The sequence below is a fragment of the Crocodylus porosus genome, unplaced genomic scaffold, assembly GCF_001723895.1.
Source record: "Crocodylus porosus isolate Cpor-Errol unplaced genomic scaffold, CroPor_comp1, whole genome shotgun sequence".
Taxonomy (NCBI): Eukaryota; Metazoa; Chordata; order Crocodylia; family Crocodylidae; genus Crocodylus; species Crocodylus porosus.
The window spans coordinates 1,436,177-1,454,573 of NW_017728931.1; the positions used below are offsets into that span (position 1 = coordinate 1,436,177).

The 18,397-nt window shown below is 47.2% G+C and overlaps 1 protein-coding gene across 1 annotated transcript; it reads right to left on the reverse strand.

The window, feature by feature from the left end:
- Positions 1 to 964: 964 nt before the first annotated feature.
- OVOL2 (ovo like zinc finger 2) lies at positions 965 to 17,735 on the reverse strand. The gene is made up of 4 exons (XM_019544050.1): positions 17,464 to 17,735; positions 16,556 to 16,743; positions 8,987 to 9,176; positions 965 to 3,340 (listed from the first exon to the last, which is right to left on the reverse strand). Exons 1-4 carry the CDS (start codon positions 17,561 to 17,563, stop codon positions 3,030 to 3,032), a joined length of 789 nt encoding a protein of 262 aa, XP_019399595.1. The 5' UTR covers positions 17,564 to 17,735; the 3' UTR covers positions 965 to 3,029.
- Positions 17,736 to 18,397: the final 662 nt, after the last annotated feature.

An 18,397-nucleotide genomic window follows, 5' to 3' on the forward strand; every position in this document is an offset into this window, starting at 1 on the left:
AATCGTGCAATCAACCAAATACTCCCCCAGCCAGGCACATCAAACGAATCAGTAAACTGTGTGGGATCTTTCTCTAGTCCATAACCCACTAGAGACAAAGACAAAGACAGCACTTGGACTTCATTGCCTCCCTTTACCAGTACCTTTACTTGTCTGTCTCACACAATCAGACTAAATGCTTCAAATTATATAACAAATGTTATCAGTCTGAAAAATTTCATGTCCCTTTGATTCAAAGTAAATGTGCTAAAGTGTTCTTTACAGTTTACCTTTACCAGGCTACCCTTATATACAGCTGTGGGATGTTTTTATGAATTACTCCTCTGAAGTACAGTTAGGAGACACAGAAGAGCCATGCTGGGAGTTTCCCAACCTTCTAGAGCTAATCTCTTTCTAGTCTTCAGTATTGTCTGATGGTCTTTTTTTTCTCTTTTAATTTATAGGCATTTAATGTGGCGTCAAGTTTGGTGAACTAAATCTTTGTCACAGAATTTCAATAAAATCTTCAAGAAAGTTTAATAAAGTTGGCAATAGAATTTTGCTATCTTTTTGCCAAATGGTTATCATCACCTAAAGTGGATGACATCATTTCTTGTCTTACAGATGTGTCAATGAACAGAAAGCCCTGAATTGCATCCAGATACCCTTAGCTATGCAGCAGTAACATTATGATTACATTCAACTAGTTTCATTTTGCTAGCCCATTTGAAAGAACCAAACCTTTTAAGGACTGAATTAATCCAAGCATATTCACTCATGTGCTTGCAGACAGACTAACCTTACTAAAGAAGAACGGTCTTGATTATAAATGGTATTTAGTGGTGGCTCTTACCAAAGCTAAAAACCTAAAGCAGGCTTTCAACTCTGAATCATCATGCTGCCACAGTTAGGGACCAATGAAACTTCGGAGTATTAATCTACAGTCAAAAGTTTTGCAACCCAAATGTTCCCTCATTCACTTCAATACTTGTTTACATAAAATTCCATTTATTCAAATATTCCTCAGAAGCTTTCTTATTACACAGGACAGTACATTTTCTAATTCTTTACATAGTAGCTTTTTGTTTTTAAGTGTCCCAAGACCCCAGACATTCCCCAGTTCTGCTCAAGTCACTTCATTTAAAAAAAAATGCTTAAAAACACCTTAGAGCTCCCCTCCAAAAAAAGCCTGAGAAGTTCTCTCTACAAGATTGAGGCAATCAAATAAACATCAAGAAAATGTTTATCTCTACAGAACAGAATCAGGATCTTGCATAATTTTTAAGACTAATGATCGTGGAGGCACTGGTCCTGACCCTGTATTTCAGGTTGAGCTCCATTTTGCCCTAAAAAGGTATTCAATCTCTTTGTGATGCAAAATACATGTTGTCCCTAAATTTACAGAGCATCCTTGTGAGTGCAAAATGAGTCTGAAAATGTATAGATCAGTTAACTTATACATTAATTTAAAAAGAAATCCTTTAAAATATTTAGTACCTGTATCTTGTCTTCTCTGCTGCCAAAGATTCAAGAGATGCATCAAGGAAGAATGGAACTGTGTCCAGAGTTTTCACTGATGAATGACTTGGTCTTTAAAGGTTCCCGGGCTGTGTACAAGTTTGGGCATCGGTGCTGGAAGGGCTCCATACAGTGCTTCTGTCTCAGCTCCACTGAACACCAGCCCTGCCAGAGAAACTGAAGTGGAAGGGTAGCGTGGGGTCAGCCTTTGAAGTCCCAATGTGTCTCTACCAGTCTTGAAGTCCAGTCTTGTCTCTGCCAGTCTTGGTCCAATCAGACTTGAAGTCCCAGAGTATCTCTGCCTTAAGGTAAAGACACACTGAAATTTCAAGTCTGGCCTCTTTTCTCGTTCCCACACAGGCCTCAATGCCAGACCTGTAAACCAGTGATAATTGTGGAACTTTGGTCTAGATCTAGCCATACCATTTAAATTTATTTATTTATTTATTTATTTTTGCTGCCAGCCAAGCTGAGCTGGCTACTTCTCTTGGGCTGCTTCTCACTTCTTTTGTTGTACTAGTAAATCTGTCTTGGATGGTTCAGTATATTGAAAGCTGATTTGAGGTAGATTCTGCCTACCTCCAAACCATTAGAAATGTCACAAGGAGTGTCATTTATCAGTAGTCATTTATGAACATTTTTTTAAAGAAACAGGAAAAATTCCCAGATGAAAAATAACCAAAAGCCTACATTACAATGGAGCAAAGGCTGAAAATGCAATCTTAATAACTTCAAGGTAAAAAAAAAAATCATTTCTGGGATGCAGCAATCGTCCCCAAACCAAGCATTACACATCCAGTAACATCGGCAACAGACATGATCTTAAAAAAAAATCTAAATATATTAAATAAGTAAGAAATGCACTTTTTTCCATGCACACCCCCATAACTGGTGCATTGACATTAAGTAGAAAAGATTGTGAAAAAAAAATCTCACGTCTTTAATGATCTTTCTGCCAACCTGAAACTACGTGCCCTAACAACCTTAACTATGATTTATATTTATTGCTTGGTTTGTGCTACAGAGTCTGTGCAGTTCTTAACTTCCTGATATGTGCTGTCATCCATAACACCATCTCAATACAATTTCCCGCTTGACAAGAACACCAAACTCTTATGTGGTATTTTCCATCCAAAGTCTTCAAAGAGGGTGATGAAGGAGACAAAGAGCACTATTTGCATGATACAGATGGAGAAACTGAGGGACGGAGTGGTGAGATGATGTATGAAGGCCACACAACAAGCCAATGGCAGAGCAAAGAATACAATCCAGGTGTCCTGAGTGCCAGCCTAGTGCTCCATCCTCTGGGAAACACCACCTCCCTAAAGTTTCCCATTTTGTCACATTAAAGAAGAAAAAACCTGGACATATGCATCATGGCAAGGTCACATCTTTCACACAAAGGCTCTAAGCCATGTCATCAGCCTCCAACAAAAAAGGCATCAAGGCTGGTTAAAACAGATTCCTTTCAAAACCATTAAACATGTCCTAAGTGTAAACTTCATGGTATGTGACCAAGGTAATCTGCTGTTTCATTGGTCTTTTTCATCTTCTTTTGAGCTTCTCTGCAGGACACAGGTCAGTTTGTTTTGAATGGCAGCAGCCAGCTTTTTTGAGGTCTTCTTCAGGAAAGCACTGCTGGGGTGGACATTACTGACATGCAGGTACAAGTCCTCCTGTGTTGGGCCCGTGTAACCGCAGTCTTCACAGACATAGAGCTTGTCTCGTCGCTGCTTGTAGGCATACTGCTGCTGCACACCATGGATCTTTTTGAGGTGGGACTCCAGGGAGCAGCGCTGGGTGAAGGCTTTGTTGCAAATCTCACATTTGTAAGGACGAATTCCTATGAGATCAGAAGATGCTTTATTACTGAGTTAACCAGGAACTGGGTTCCACTGATGCCCAAATACAGACCAGCAGGCAGTCCCTGCCCTACAGAAACACTAAAACCCCAGGGCTTTCAAAAGTAAGTGTGAGCAAAACCAAGGCCTGATTAAGGTTCAGCCAGCCAGACAACCAGCAGGCAGACAGGAAAAGGAGGAGGTGTGAAATGCCTTCCCTCATTCCCCACATTCTTATCAATGCTTTGCAGGCTCATCATTTATTTATGCTAATTTACATTGTTCACCTCTTAACTGAGTCTCAGACATCCTGAGCCTGAAGTAGAAGGATCTTCAACTGTATCTTCTCAAGAGAAGTAAAAACTAGGTGAAAACTGTGTTTGTTCAATTAAGCCAGCAATTAAGCAACTGTTGTCAACAAAACTGTTTCTGAACCAAGATGTATATGTTTGTAATATGCTTATATAATTCCCATTAAACCCACTGGGAATCCACAGGAACCTATTCAGAATCATGAACAGAGCAGATAAAATTCACCTTTTTTGCAAACAGTATTTTAAATTAAAAGGAAGCAACAGTTTTACCCCTCATATCTTTTCTGGACCATCACAACTACAACAACACTCCAACCCTACTTCAAAGTTTAAAGTATTTCTGCACTGAATTTGCTTTTCCTTGATTATGGTGGGAGACAAATTCAGTGATAGTGCGGTGTTCCCCAAACTTTTGATACCTGGGGTATACATTTTTCTGAATTAAAATTGGCAGCACACTTCACTCTTACAGTTAAAAAGCTGTGTGCATAGATAGATAGATTCAAAACACCATACCCCTGCCAGAGGAATTCATACCAGTGCCTAGATGTACTGTTAAAAATAGCTTCATAATGTATTTACTCAAATTCAAGACAAACTTTTTTTTCCTCCATACAACATGGGGGAAGAATGCCTCATCTTTGATTTGAATACTGGCCCAGAGCAAGCGGCGGTTCAACTCTGGCTTCAGCACCAGGCTTGGAGACAAAGCCAGAGCTGAGCTGCCACGCACTCCAGGCTGAGGTGGCTCCTGCAGTGGAAGAGGAAACTCACTGCTGGGCACGGGCAACTGGTGCCTCCTGAGTCTGGGGAGGCACTCGCAGAAACCACTGGAGGTGGCAGGGACAGGGCTGGTGAGCACCCACAAAAGCTGCTGGTAAGGGTGTGGATGGCCCTGTCAGGGGGGGAACATGCCCCCCTACCAGTCACTTATGCTGCTGGGGGTCCTTTTGGTAGGCCATGCAATGGGGAGGGAGAATGAGCATGGGGGAGACATGCCTGTGCAGCTTGAGGGAAGACAATGCAGCCTGCCCCCCTGCCAAGCGCCTGACCCATCCCAGCTTGCCTTCACCCCATACAACTTTCCTTCTACTCTGGCTCCAGCCCCAACCAGGCTGGGCCCAGAGATCCTGTTGCTCTTTCTTCCTGGGTGGGCAATGCAGCCACTGTCTATCCCAGAGCTAGAGCAAGCAGAGAAGCAGAAAGCAGGGCAAAGAAGGAAGGGAGTGCAGGAGGTAGGTTGGAAGGGGAGTGGAGGGACAGGCACAGGGGGGCAAAGGGTTAGGGGCAAGGACCAAGGGTCTGGCCTCCCTCCCTCCACAGCTTTCCCTGCCACAGCTTTGGGGCGGAACAAGTTTAAGACAACCTGCCACTAATTAGATCAAGGTTGGGCTGGAGGGCCACTTAATGAATTTCAGTGACCTGTTGAGCGCCACAGACAAAAAGTTAATGGTGGATTAATTAATTAAACAAATATTAATTTAAGTAATTATTTAATTAATGGTATTAATAAAATTAACAGAGCCTTCATGTCCTTGAAGGAGGAAAAGAAGAGTGGGTGAAATGTAACATGGTCAGAGTAGGGTGACCACCTTTTCAAATGCAAAAGTGGAACACTGACCCTAGCCTCTCTGTCCTGCTTCAGTTGGGCCCTGCCCACTGGTTTGCAGAGGTCCCAGGAGAAGGGCAGCAGGGTAGGGAGCCCTGAGCCTGCAGTGGGCAGCCTGCATCCACCTCCACCCTGTGCACAAATCTGGGGGGCATGTGCCCCCCCACATGTCTTCATACAGCACTGGGGAACCAGCCCCCCTGCCGTGCCCTGGACGAGCTCCTTATGGCTCCCTTCTGCTTCCTGGCCAGGCCCCATAGCTGCACATTCCCACCCCAGCCCCAAGAACTGCTGTAGCTTGGCAATGCCCCTAGCCCCAGCAACCAACCTTGCCCTACTCCCTCCCTCACCATGGCTGCCTCAGTCTGCCCTCTTCCTCCACACCCCCAGACTTACCTGCAGGCAGCTGGGAGAGCTGTCTTCCACTGCTGGCTGGCTGTATTGCTGGCTAAGTGCAGGTGTGCACACGCACACATGCACATGGCACACCCTGCATCCCACTCCCCCCAGTCCCAAGCAGCCCTACTGCCGGCCTGCAAGGGGAAACCCACCATTTCTCGCATTTTTCTCCTTAAAGGGGAAAAGCTGTGTTTTTCTGCAACAAACGGAAAACCCCAATCCCTGCACATGATACTGGGAAGAGAATTGCTATGGTTTGACTGTGTCACAGGGAATCTGGGATAAATACTGTCCCAGGGTCATTCAGCCCAGGACTGGGACTTGATGTTTACATTTCAGGACTGTCCCTCCTAATTAAGGATGGGTGGTCACCCTAAGTCAGAAAAGCATCAAAACAAAGAAATGGAGAGAGGACGAAATCCAGGCAAGGACAGAAGAAGGACAGCAAGGGTAGTGAAGCCCAGCCACGGGGCACAGCCACGGGAGGCCTTGGGGGGGCAGGATATGAGGATTGGGGCTGGCCAGGACAAGCTGGGGTTGGAGGAGTGGAAATTCTAAGACCAGGCTGAGAGGCAGCTTCACTATCACACACAGCTGGAGAAGGGCAGTGGGGAGTAAAGCAGCTTGCTTACTGCCAGAGCTCCCTCAGATGGCCTCTCCCTGCCTTCACAGGAGGGGCTGTAGCAAGGGGGCACTATGCCTGAGTGGGGTATCATGCCTGAGGCAGGGGGGAGGGCAGCAGGACAGCCAGGGCCACCCCGGCCTGTGAGCAAATATGCAAACTGGTGCAGGTGAGTAAGTGGCCAAGGAGCAGCCACTGCTGCTAAGGACCCACCCCCAACTCATCTTGGCTTAGCTCAGCAAGGCCCTAGAGGAGTCAAAAGAGTTTGCCACGGTAAACAAGCACCATGCCTCCTGCCGCCCACCTGCAATCCAGTTCATTTCCACTCCCCACAATCATATGCAGTGTCAGGCCACAGCCACATATACTGCAACCCCCAACCGTGGACCAAAAAATAAAAATAAAAGTGGTGCACGTGACTGCCCCCACCCAGCTCTACCACAGTCAATAATTTGGGGCCTTAGTGGTGCTGAACCCATGAAAGTTGGTGCTGATGTTGGCCCACTTATGAGACCCAGTCCCAGGGGAGCCGTGCCCCAGTCCCAATCCATTCATCACCCTTACCTCAACCAGCCAGCGCCTCCCATATGGGGGAGGAAGGAGGGCAGAGAGTGCTGCGGGGGCAGCTGCTGGCCAGATAGAATCAACTGGCAGGCCAGATACAGCCCACAGGCCATATTTTGACCACCCCTGAAGTAGATGCAAATTTAAAATTGTCCATCTATAAAATATCACTATTAAGCAGGTTCATCCTAAATTTGAAGTTGTCTCACATTCAGGTAAATGCAGTAACTTTTCTGAATTTTATAGCACCCCAGATTAAAATCACTGAGATAGATTTACACTCAGAAAAGATGTGGAGGGGGCCCTAAGACTAAAAAAGTTGAGAACCACTGACCTAACTGGTGGCGCTTAAGGACCTCACCCTGCTATGCCCTGCTCTTTCCATTGTCATCTCCTCCTGACCCCTAGTCTGTACCTCAGGGGGGCATGGGGAACCCCCACTGCCGAGACTGCTCCTGCAGGGTCTCACAAGCCAGCAACCACTCTCACAGCATCTTCTGCTGGCCCCAAGAGTGTGGGAGGAGTGAACGGGACAAGCTGGGGTCCAGAGCATGGTGGGAGATGGGCACACGAGCTTCCTGGGTGTGAGGGAAGGGTGGGAAAAGGCAGCACTGGTGGTGGCAGTCCCGAGAGCAGCAGCTGCAGGTATACTGTTGGGGTATCTAGGGCCAGCACAGGATGTGGGATGGGGGAGGAGAGTGTTTATCTTCTCACACAGGGGTATCCTGTGGTATGCTTCTATCACTCACAGCACACTAATGTGCCCTGGAACCTCCTTTGGGAATCACTGTTATAGTAAGAGGCAGATTTATGAAATTGACTCAGCCCGAGCAATGGAAATGGACTGACCAGTTTAACTCCACAGTCTCACTTCCTATCATGTGGTGGCAAATGCTGCAGGGCAGCAATTATGTTGGGAAACAGTAGTTTCCATTGGGATATCAAATTCTATTCCACATGCAAAAATTTAAACTCTTTATACCAGCCCCCACCTTTTTCAATAAAATCCTTATTTGTCACAAAATCTAAACTTTGAGTCAAACTGGACCTGCAAGTGTGTCTTGAAGGATAACCCTACCCTGCAGACTATGGTAGGATGTGGACATACCTACCGTAACTTGTTTAAAGCTAAGCTCAGCATCTCAGTCTGGAGCACAGACATACCCTCAGTGGTGTTCCCTGGGGTTCATTCTGACGGCTTGCCATGTACACATTAAAAACCCAAAGATACTTTTCAAACACACCAGAAGATACAACTCCTGGCCAGTGCTTTTTCTACAAAAGAGATGCCAGCATCTACATAGGAGTGACTGCTAAGCAGATCACACAGCTACTGTATACCCAGTAGGTACCTGGGTAATTATTCTGCACTCACTGTGAACAAACAAACAAGTTCCAGTGCAATCCCACTTATCTTTAAGTGGGATTTTTTAAAAGCTCGTGTTTGAAACTCTTAGAAAAAAAATCAGCATATCCTGAGTGCCCAAGTCCTGGACCACATGCTGGAAGCCTGCAAGCGAAGCTTTTAGTTGGTTCCCTATGTTACAGAATGCAGGTGACTAACCCGAGAATAGCAGGCATGGAGATAATGAAAACTGAGACTTCAACCCCTCACAGATACTGAGCTAAGTAATTAGACTGCACTGATATAAAGCAATCAGCTTTCCCGGGAATACTCCTAAGTGGATTGATTTAGAAGTGGATAATACTGATTTGAATTAAATCAGTTGCCTCCCTTTTGTACAAGAGCATCCATGTAAAGGTTTAAAAGCTACAGGCTATATGCACCACTTTCAGTAATTTGTTTCAAGAGGCAGACACTTTTGTGTGGAGACCCTTGTTTCAGTTCGGTTTAGCTTAATCACGTTCCTTATTGACAGAGAATATAAATTTCATAGCAGCCCCCCTACACTGATTTAAAAAAAAAGAAATCTCATTTTAAGAGCTACACTTAAATCTGCAGGAACTCTGAATTGGTCCAATTTCCATGAAGCCTAAGTGGAGTGACTCCCCAGCCAGATAGCTCTGTGGGCTCAGGGTTATATAAAATAACTCAGGCTGAGGGTTCACTGAAGCACTGCTCTGTACGACCTCTAGGGGGCAGAGCACATCCATGCATTACAAGCCCAGCTCTGCTCACCTGTGTGGGTCCGCACATGTCTCTTCAGGTCAAAGGTGTCGTTGAAGCCCTTCCCACAGAAGGTGCACAGGTGCCTCTTCACCTGGCTGTGGCATTTCACATGGCGGTTGAGCATGCGCTGCAGACGGAAGCCTTTGCCACACAGCTCACAATTGTGCATTGTGGCCTCACTGCAGGTCCCGGTGGTGAACTGGGAGGTGAGGGGAAAAAAAAAAAACAGGGGTCAGTATGTCCAGGCAAGACAAGTGGCAGTGAAACAAACAAAAAAACCAAGGGAGAAATCTCTGTATGGCTGGAGTATACCCATGACAAAAGCCATCAGGGGGTTGAAACACTCAGGCAGAGGCTCTGATGACAGCTGGCACAAACTGGACATGTGTATGGGCAGATCTAGGATTTTGAAAAAGTGGGGGATGCTGATGGTGTGGCACATCATAACATAAACCATAGCACACATTCTTTCTCCATTTAAATGAAAACTAGGAGGGTTATTAATGTGCTGATTATGTTATTCAGTTTCAGGTCAAAGCAAAAACAAATATAACTATCAGAATGTGCACTACTTTGCTGGACTATATATTAAGTTAAAAAAAACCCCATAACTAAGTTAAAAAACACTTAAAATAGTCAAAAGATACTGTGTCATTAATCATATAGTTATTATAGTTAAATGTACACCTCATACTCAGATTCATAAAACAAAATCTACCCTTTTTGAGCACCTTGGCAGTGTCTCCAATACTTCACTGTCAATCATTTCATTTTTACACCAAAATTAGTATTAACACACCTGATTTGAAGTTTTTAGCTACTGCTAAAAACAGTCTGCAAGGCTGTGAAACAGAAGAGACATTACCAGGAATGGTTAACAGACAGCAACACTGCAGAAGAAAGGATAGTTTGAAGAGTGAAACATCAAAACCATTAAAAAAGATAGAAGGTTGTTAACATCTGTGGAGTGGAGAAAGATTAGCAGGAATCAGGTAGTTTGTAATGAGTCATGAAGTCAATTGGCACTCTCAGTGGTGGCTGGATAGAAATGCTGCTGCACTTTCCAGGGAGTTGGTTTTAAAGTTTGGGTGGAGCAGTAATCAAAGGTGGGGGCACAGGGGTGCAAATTCACCACTGCACTCTTCCTGGATACACCCTTAGACATAGGCTTCTACTACTACTACTGAGTGATTGGTGACAGACCCCGGCACCCTCACACAGCCTCACTGGAGTTTGCACAGAACCACAGAAAAACAAGCCTGAAAAGGATATCAAGAGGTTATACAGTCCAATCCGCTGGTCAGCTAGTCCAACCCCTGGGTCAAGGCAAGATCGCTATTGCCACATGTTCACGTAACCTGCTCTTGAAACCTTCTTGAACTCAAGATTCCACTGCCTCTCTAGGGAATCTGTTCTGGTGCTGAACCACTCTCAGAGTCAAAAAGTTCTTCCTAAAATCCAACCTAAATTTTTTTTGTTGTAATTTAAAACCATTACTTTTTGTCATGTCCCCTGTGCCCACAAAAAATAGTCTATCGCCACGTTTTTTATAACCACCCTTAAGGTATTTGAAGACTGTATTCAAAATCCCTCCACAGTCTTCTCTTCTCCAAACTAAATAACCCCAATTCTTCCAACCTTTCATTGTAAGTCAGGTTTCTTAGACCTCTAACCATTGTCTGGTTGCTTTCTGATGCCTTGCCCACGTGGCCATAGCTTGTCTCCTAATACATTAGGTAGGGCAATTCACACACCCCTTTGCATGAAAACACAACCAAATATCCCTGTATCCCATTTCTTTCTCTGCTACTTCCATTACTAAAATCACAATGTGGAACTGGAAAGAATACTATGTTACCATATCTGGTTTCATCTATCCCAGCATAGTTTAGGAGGACATTTTGACTAAGCATCTAATTTTCCCTGGTTAGCCTTCTACTTATTCCATCCTTTGCTTAAGGGTTTGCTGTTAAAAACACAAATTAAAAAAATAAAATCTTGAAAAATGCTGTGATGCCACTAAAAGGCATTACAGCGATTTGAGTCTGAGAGTTGTTGCAGTTAGTGGAACTGCATTTTATGTGAATACATGTGGATATAGCTTGTTCCACAAGGACTCAGGCCAGATCTTCAGAGAATGTAAATCAGCTTAGTCCCACTTAAATCAACAGAACTACAACAATGTATGAGATAAGCATTTGACCTTTTTGTATAGATTGTAAGAATTTGATTTATATGACTGGAAAGTTCTGCTGAACAAGCCTAAAACATTTTGTTGACCTATAACTATTTCTCCATGGAATAAACTGAAAAGCTGAATTTGCATGGGTGGTGGTCAGAGTTAAGAGTATGATATGAAGTTTGAGTTCTTGTGCTAGCACATATGCAAGAGGAGTGACAGCATGGTTTTCTAAAGCTGGTAAAGGATCTTGATGTGGGACTTCCTACATTCAAAGTGCCTGTGTGTGCTATTTAGGAGCAGAAACCAGCTATCTTATCTACATGCTAATGCATTTTTCTTCTGTGCTGGAAGACAAACAGACATCACTACACAGGGCTGGAGAAGGAAAATATAAGAAATTAATCATTCCACACCCTGCCTCACCACAAGGTACACCCTAGGAGTTTTATCACCTTCAAATCAGGGACAGACTCCAACAAATCTCTCAAGGCCCCCAGATCTCCTGAGACTTTTGGATGCATGAGGGCAGAAATCATGGCTCATAAACAGACAAGGAACAATCTCAGACAGCTTCCCATAGGTGTTTCCACAGGATGAGAGGGAACTAGTCATGTGAGTCATAAACTGGGACAACAGAAACTTGTGGTTTTGAGGAAAAATGACTACGCTCCAAAGACTTTAGGCTTTAATCCATCAGAATGTTTGAAGCACATGCTTTTTTTAAGCCTTTGAGCAAGCCCATTAGCTCAGATGGGACAATGCACACACTTAGCTGCACACTCAGGCTTTTTCCTAAATCAGGACCTAAGGCCCTGTCACCACAAAATAGCTGCACTACCTTAAAGAAGGCTTTGTCTACACATCATAACCGGAGGTGCAATCACAGCCTGTTCAGTTGAAGCAGTGTTAGCTCTAATCCAGCAAGCTCTGCTGTCCTGAACTGTAGTGTAGTGAACACTAACGAAACACAGCAGCACAGGTTGCTTGGAGACTTGTACAAGCCCATCCAGACCCTGGATATGTGCTCAGGCAATAAGCACACACTGAAGTCTGTCCTGCCCCCTCTACTGGCATCAAACTAGCTACACAAAAGCTATCTTAGGTGTGTCTGTCTACCCACGCTGCAATCCCACCTCCTGACTGCAGGGTAGACACTCCCCTACAGGTTTTGTCTACACAGGAAAGCCTGACCAGTTCTACAGGTAGAGTTAGACACGTAACCTCTCTCTCCCCCTCTCCAGGTGCACCCACTTATTCTGGTGCATATGTGGCTATTTAGTTTAGCTTAAACCACCGCCAAGCAGCATAAACTAAACAAAAAACCACCTGTACCCTGGAATAAAAACAGCTATATGAAGCATTATGCAGGTATAATTAAATCAAAGTAAACTCAGACCTTTGAATATATGCAAAAAACCTCTCCTGTGCAGACAGTACCTGGATCAGTCTAAAATCAAACCATTACCTAAATCTCTTCAGCTTTATCATGTAAAAAAGCCCTTAGTGTCCATGAAGGGCCCTCCTCACAAGTATTACGGTTTTCTATGGAACATAAGATGTATTTAACAAAAGTATTTCTAGTGTTTTTGGCAGCGCAGATAATCCTCCCAGTGTAATCCAAAACACCATTGTGTTGAGTCTGCAGAGACTGAAACAATGGAAGCAATCTCCCCTTTCCTTTGCTTGTTGATTAACTTTAAAGTGTTATTCTAAGGTTAATCTTTTTCATTCTTGATTCCTAAGCAGAGCTAACATGACTAACTGATGTGCTTGGACAAGACACTGACAAGTCAGCCACTGGGAAGAATTTTCTTTATGGGGAAAGCTTAATGTTTGTAACAAGCAAATAGTTAACTATGACTTTGCTTGCCAGGATAGCTAAGGTGTTTGCTACTCACTATTGAAACAGGATGAAAGGGAACTTAGCAGATGGTGCCGTAACCAAGTGTCACTGAAGGCTGGGTTGCATTTTGTGGCAATTTACAGAAAACACAATTCTGCAGAAGTAGGTTGGAATATACATGTCTTCATGAACCCCTTAGTGTAGGGGTTGGCAACCTACATTCCACAGTCCCAATCCTACCTTTAGATCTGACTTGCGAAGCCATGCTTTGGCAGCATTTTGTAGTGGGGAGATTTGCCCGAGCAGTGCCACAGTCAGGCACCCAGGTCCTTGATGGTGGGGGGCTGTCACTGCACCATACCACAGTTGAGCACCCAGGGCTGTGGCAAAGGAAGAGGCAGACAGGTCTAGTGCCCACTTTCCTCGGATCTGAGCTGGGTCATTCTGCAACCCCACAGGAAAACATTGCTAATTCCGGCCTGAGTACCTTTTAGGGATATCTGGGATTAAAATGTAAAGTTTGTCTTAGGTAAACTAGGAAGAAAAAACATTTAAAATGTTAGCAGAAATCCTGCAGTTTACATAAAAAGTGATCCAAAATTCCCTGCAGGTTCTAAAATTCCTGACTACAGATGTAGATCCTTTGCGTAGGTGACTGGTAGGGAATGCATGGGGGTACACGTACACCCTCCCCCCCCGACAGTGCCAGTGCCCCCCGGTGGCTGACACTGATGCTGTTGGTAGGGCTGGTGCCCCCCTTGACAGGGCCACCACCATCAGCGGCTTCTGTGGGTCTCCCCCCAAATTCAGGGGGCACCAGTCACTCATGATCCTTTGGCAATGCAAGACTTTAGCTATCAAGAGACAATTGAACAACCAGGACCTAAGACACACAAAGGTTATCTTGTATTCAAATAATACCAAATATGGAGGGAATAGTGTTTTTCTGAAGCCCTGGCTATTTTCCTGACCCTCCCCATGATTATTAATAAAAGCTATCCGCAAATACTAAGCAACCTGCAAAATAATGAATTCTAAAAACATATATGAAACATGTATGGAAATTTCAAGGGAAAGAACAGTCACATCTCCCACTGCAGCTCACTGCAATGATGGCTGTGTACACACGAGGAGTAAATCCTAGTGAAAGCAGATGAAACTGTAATGGCTCCACTAACACTTGCTCAGTCTGCTCTAGGCATTTACATTGGGTTGGGCATACCATTGTGAAAACATGTCTGTTATCACTCAGTGTGGGTATGGCATATGGGAATGATTCACTCGCCACTGAAGTCAAAGGGAACAGTTATCCAGGAGAGCTGGGCAGCACGTTCTTGCATTTTTGTTCTGAACTTACTTCTTGTTCCTGCACTATTTTTCCTATTCAATCTATTGCCCTATTGCCATTTCTAAAAAAGTTCCCTCTTTTCCATTGGTTTTAGCTTGCAGGGCAAGTTTTTAACTCAGTTCAGGAAGAGGTTAGGCACATACATGTGCTCACACACGTGCATCTCAGAATGCTGGAAGCTGTAGGGGGAGACAGCCAGGGGCCAACTCAGCTGGCCAGACCCTGCATAAATACTCTTCTCTTTAGCATCAGCTCTTTCCACTTTGAGAGACAGATCTATTTAATTATATAACTATCTAAGGACTAGGCCCACTCAGAAACTACAAACCCCTCCCCGTTTCTGGAGGAGGAGCATTAAGTGGGTTAACAATGGATTTCGTCAGTCAACAAATGTGAAAACAGGGATAGGAGTGGGAGGGTCATAGGTTCCTAACAAGTGCTCCGAGGTAGGACACAGAGCACAGCAAACAGGCCAGCATCCATGGGTCTTCAAAGCAATACAAGGAGCCAGTTCATGCCACCCAGTGAAGCTCTGCCTGGAGATGCAAGCAAATGAGGGACAGGAAGACAACCCAAAAGTCACCGGGGGTCACTCTGGCCAGAGCCTTCTCCCTGGTCAGGTAGACAGCTAGCTAGCTTAGCTAGGATCTGAGAGCTAGGCCTAATCTGATGTGCATAGAGAACATAAGCCAATACTCACCAAGTAAAACTATAAGCCCCTCTTAATACAGGGGGCCACTAAGTTCACACCAACTGATTACTGGGGATAAATAAGGAAGAAAACAGGAATGGGAATGAAGGTCAAAGGTTCAAAACAAGTGCACCAAGGGAAGACACTTAGCAGAATATACCGAATAGTGCCTGCTGACCCTCAAATGATTCCAAAGAGCTAGTGGACAATGACCAGTGAAAGTCTGCACAGAGACGTGGGTAGATGCATGACAGGAAGACAGCCCCACAGTTACTGGGGGTCCTCCAGCCAAAACCTCCTTCCTGGTCAGATCCTGGGCTAGCTTAGTCAGGGCTTGTGAGAGACAGGCCTTTTGATATGTCATTCCAGAACTTGGCCCAAAGCCCGCCAAACAAGCTGTAAGTCCCTCTTGATAAAGGGGGCCACTAAGGGCATATCACTGATTACTTGGGACAAATAAGACAAAATACAGATCAGAGTGAAGGTGCAGCAAGGGTGGGGGGAAGGGTGGAATTGAACAGAGCACACCAGACAGTTCCCACTAGCCCTCAATCAAGTCCAAAGAGCCAATGGACACTGTCCAAAGATGTGAATGGACAAGGGGCAGGAAAACAGCCCTACAGTCCCTGTGGATCCTCCAAGCCAGAGCCTCCTTCCTGATCAGATCCTGGGCTACTTTAGCCAGCATCTGTGAAAGACAAGCGTATTTGCCACTTTAGAGATTTGTGGGCTAAAGGCCCACCATAGGAAACTATAAGCCCCGCTCAGAAAGTAAGGGTACTGGCAAAGTGGCAACTGATTGCCTGGGATGAATGATAAAAAAGGGATGGGAGTGATGGTCAAAGGTTAATAACTAGTGTGCCAAGGTGGGACACTGAGCAAAGCACACCAGACAGTGTCCACTGGCCCCCAGATGAGTCCAAGGAAACTGTACACTGTCCAGTGATACTCTGCCCAGAGATGGGAACATACAAGGGAAATAATGAAAACAGGGACAGGAGTGGAGGTCAAAGGTAACAACTAGTGTGCCAAAGGGAGACAATGAGCAGAACACACTGGACAGCACTCACTGGCCCTCAAATGAGTCCAAGGAGCCAGTGGGCATTGCCCAGTGATAATCTGCCTGGGGATGGGAACAAACAAGGGCAAGGAAAGAGGCCCTGAAGGTCCTCCATACCAGAGCCTCCTTCCTGGTCAGATCCTGAGCTAGTTTAGCCAGGGGCTGTGAAAGACAGGACACTGGGCTAGGCGGACCCATACAGCCTGGTTGTTCTTATGTCCCTATATGCCTGTAAAATGCATATCTACAGGCTAGGATTTTTGAAGCAGTTCACTCCCAGGCAGTAAACTTCTATGCAAGAAGTGTGCCTAGGTGCCTTGGCACTACCTTCTGTGGGTCTGGGGGTTGGATCTATTCATATTTTTTAATTGATTTAACCACAGTGTGTGTGTGTGGGGGGGGGAGGTGTCACCAGGTGGGCAGTGCCTAGGTGGCATGGGATGCAAGTGCTTACCTTGATTTTTGATCTGGCCAGGGGGCGTGTGGCAGCCAGGTCCAGCAGGATGCCCTCAGTGCTGCCCGCGTCCGCCGCAGGCTGCGGGGTGGGCGGGTCGCTGGGGCCAGCCTCCCTGGTGCTGTTGCTCCCACTGCTCTCCAAGCTGCAGCTGTCCTCATAGCTGAGCAGGGAGCAGGCTATCTCTCCTGTGGAGCGGGGGGCAGAGCAGGAGGGTCAGGAGAAGGGTCCAAACCTCTGCAGAAGCCTGGAGGTCTTGGGGCAGGTGAGTGCTGGGTAGGGTGGCCATCACAGAGGACAGTCCAGTTATCCTCTATCAATACGAAACCAGACACCTTTATGTCCTCTAGTTTTCCCTTGAAGAGAGAAACAGTGCTAGAACATGAGCGTTGGGAGGGACCTCTCTATTCTTCTCTTGAAGGGAGAAACAGTGCCTGCTGGCACTCATAGAAAATGGGGTGGGGGGGGACACTTCAGGAGATCCCTTGAAGAGAAAAACAGAGGCCATAAAGGCATCCAGTTTCGCACGGCTAGGGTACAGGGTAGCAGAAAACTAGAAGGTCTTCGACGGTGGGCACCCTAGCGCTGGCAAGCGCCCACAACAGGGCAGGGGAAGGCCGCCAGGTGCGGCTCGGGCGCCGCTAGCAGGCTCCTGGCAGGGCCGGGCGGGGCGGCTAACAGTGCGCTGCGCACCACCTCCTCCACAAATGGTCCCAAAGTTCACACCGGCCCTGGGCTTCCTCCTCACCGTTATGCCTGGCGGTGCCCCCTGCCCCTGACCCCGAGGCGGTGGGCGGGGGGCGCACACATGTGAATTGCAGCGATCCCGCCGTACCCCGGGGGCACCGACACGGGCGCCTCCCCCCCCGGCCCCCCACGGCGCCCCCCGGCCGGGGGTCCCGGCTCACCTGGGACGTAGGTGTCGGCGCGCTCCTCGTCGGGCAGCCCGTCCCAGCTGCGCAGCGCAGGCTGCGGGCTGCGCCGCTTCACCAAGAAGGCGCGGGGCATGGCGCGGCGGCGGCGGCGGCGGCGCCCTCACCTGCCGCGCTCCGACCTGCCCCCGCAGCTCCCGCCCCGGCGGGGCCACGCTGCACCCGCTGCGCGCGGGGGGGGGGAGGAAAGTTTCCTAAGGTGGCCTGGAAAGTGCAGCAGGAAACTTGGGCGGGAGCATGCGTGCTGCAGACATAACGGTGTCAACAAGCCTCCTTACCTGTCCGACCGGTTGGTGCAGCTGCGCCGTGTCCCGGCCCCTCCTCAGGCGCGGAGCTTTGCTCAAGAATGCGCCGTCGGGGCGGGGGCGCGACCAGCCCTCGCTCGCCGGGGACTCGCTCCCGGGTCGCTGCCTGGAGCCCCGGACGCCCGGCGCCGGGGGTGCTGCGCCCCGCCGGCTGCTGGGGCGGGAAGCCGCTCGGCTCTTCGGCCCGGGGCAGCGGCCCTCCGAGGGGCTGCTTCGCTTCACCTGCTTCGCCTCTTGAAACCCGAGAGGCCGAGGCAAAGCCAGGCAACGGTTTCTCCTGCCTCGTAGCGGATCCGGCGGCGGCGGCACTCCCTGCAGCTGCGGTTTTGCAGGCGTGCAAACGAGGGGCACGGCCCGCAGGGAGAGGGCTGAGGAAGCCTGGCTCTGTTCCCCTCAGGATGTGGGGGGCTGCCTTGACATGTCCCGCGGCCTCCCTGAGGCAGAGCCGGACCAGCCCTAACTCCATCGTCCCAGCCAGGGCTTTGTCTTCAAAACCTCCAAGGAGGGAGCTTCCACCCCGTCTCCGGGGAACTCCTCCAGTGCTTCAGCCCAGTGAGAGAGTTTGGAAACACCATGTATCTGGATCCATGAAGGCAGTTTTCCTT

Coding starts and splice junctions, on each gene's coding strand:
- OVOL2 (XM_019544050.1), bottom strand. CDS start 17,563: ATGCCCCGCGCCTTCTTGGTGAAGCGGCGCAGCCCGCAGCCTGCGCTG. Junction 16,744..17,463: donor CGCCGACACCTACGTCCCAG/GTGAGCCGGGAC, acceptor CCCGCTCCACAG/GAGAGATAGCCTGCTCCCTG. Junction 3,341..8,986: donor ACATGTGCGGACCCACACAG/GTGAGCAGAGCT, acceptor CTGATCTCATAG/GAATTCGTCCTTACAAATGT.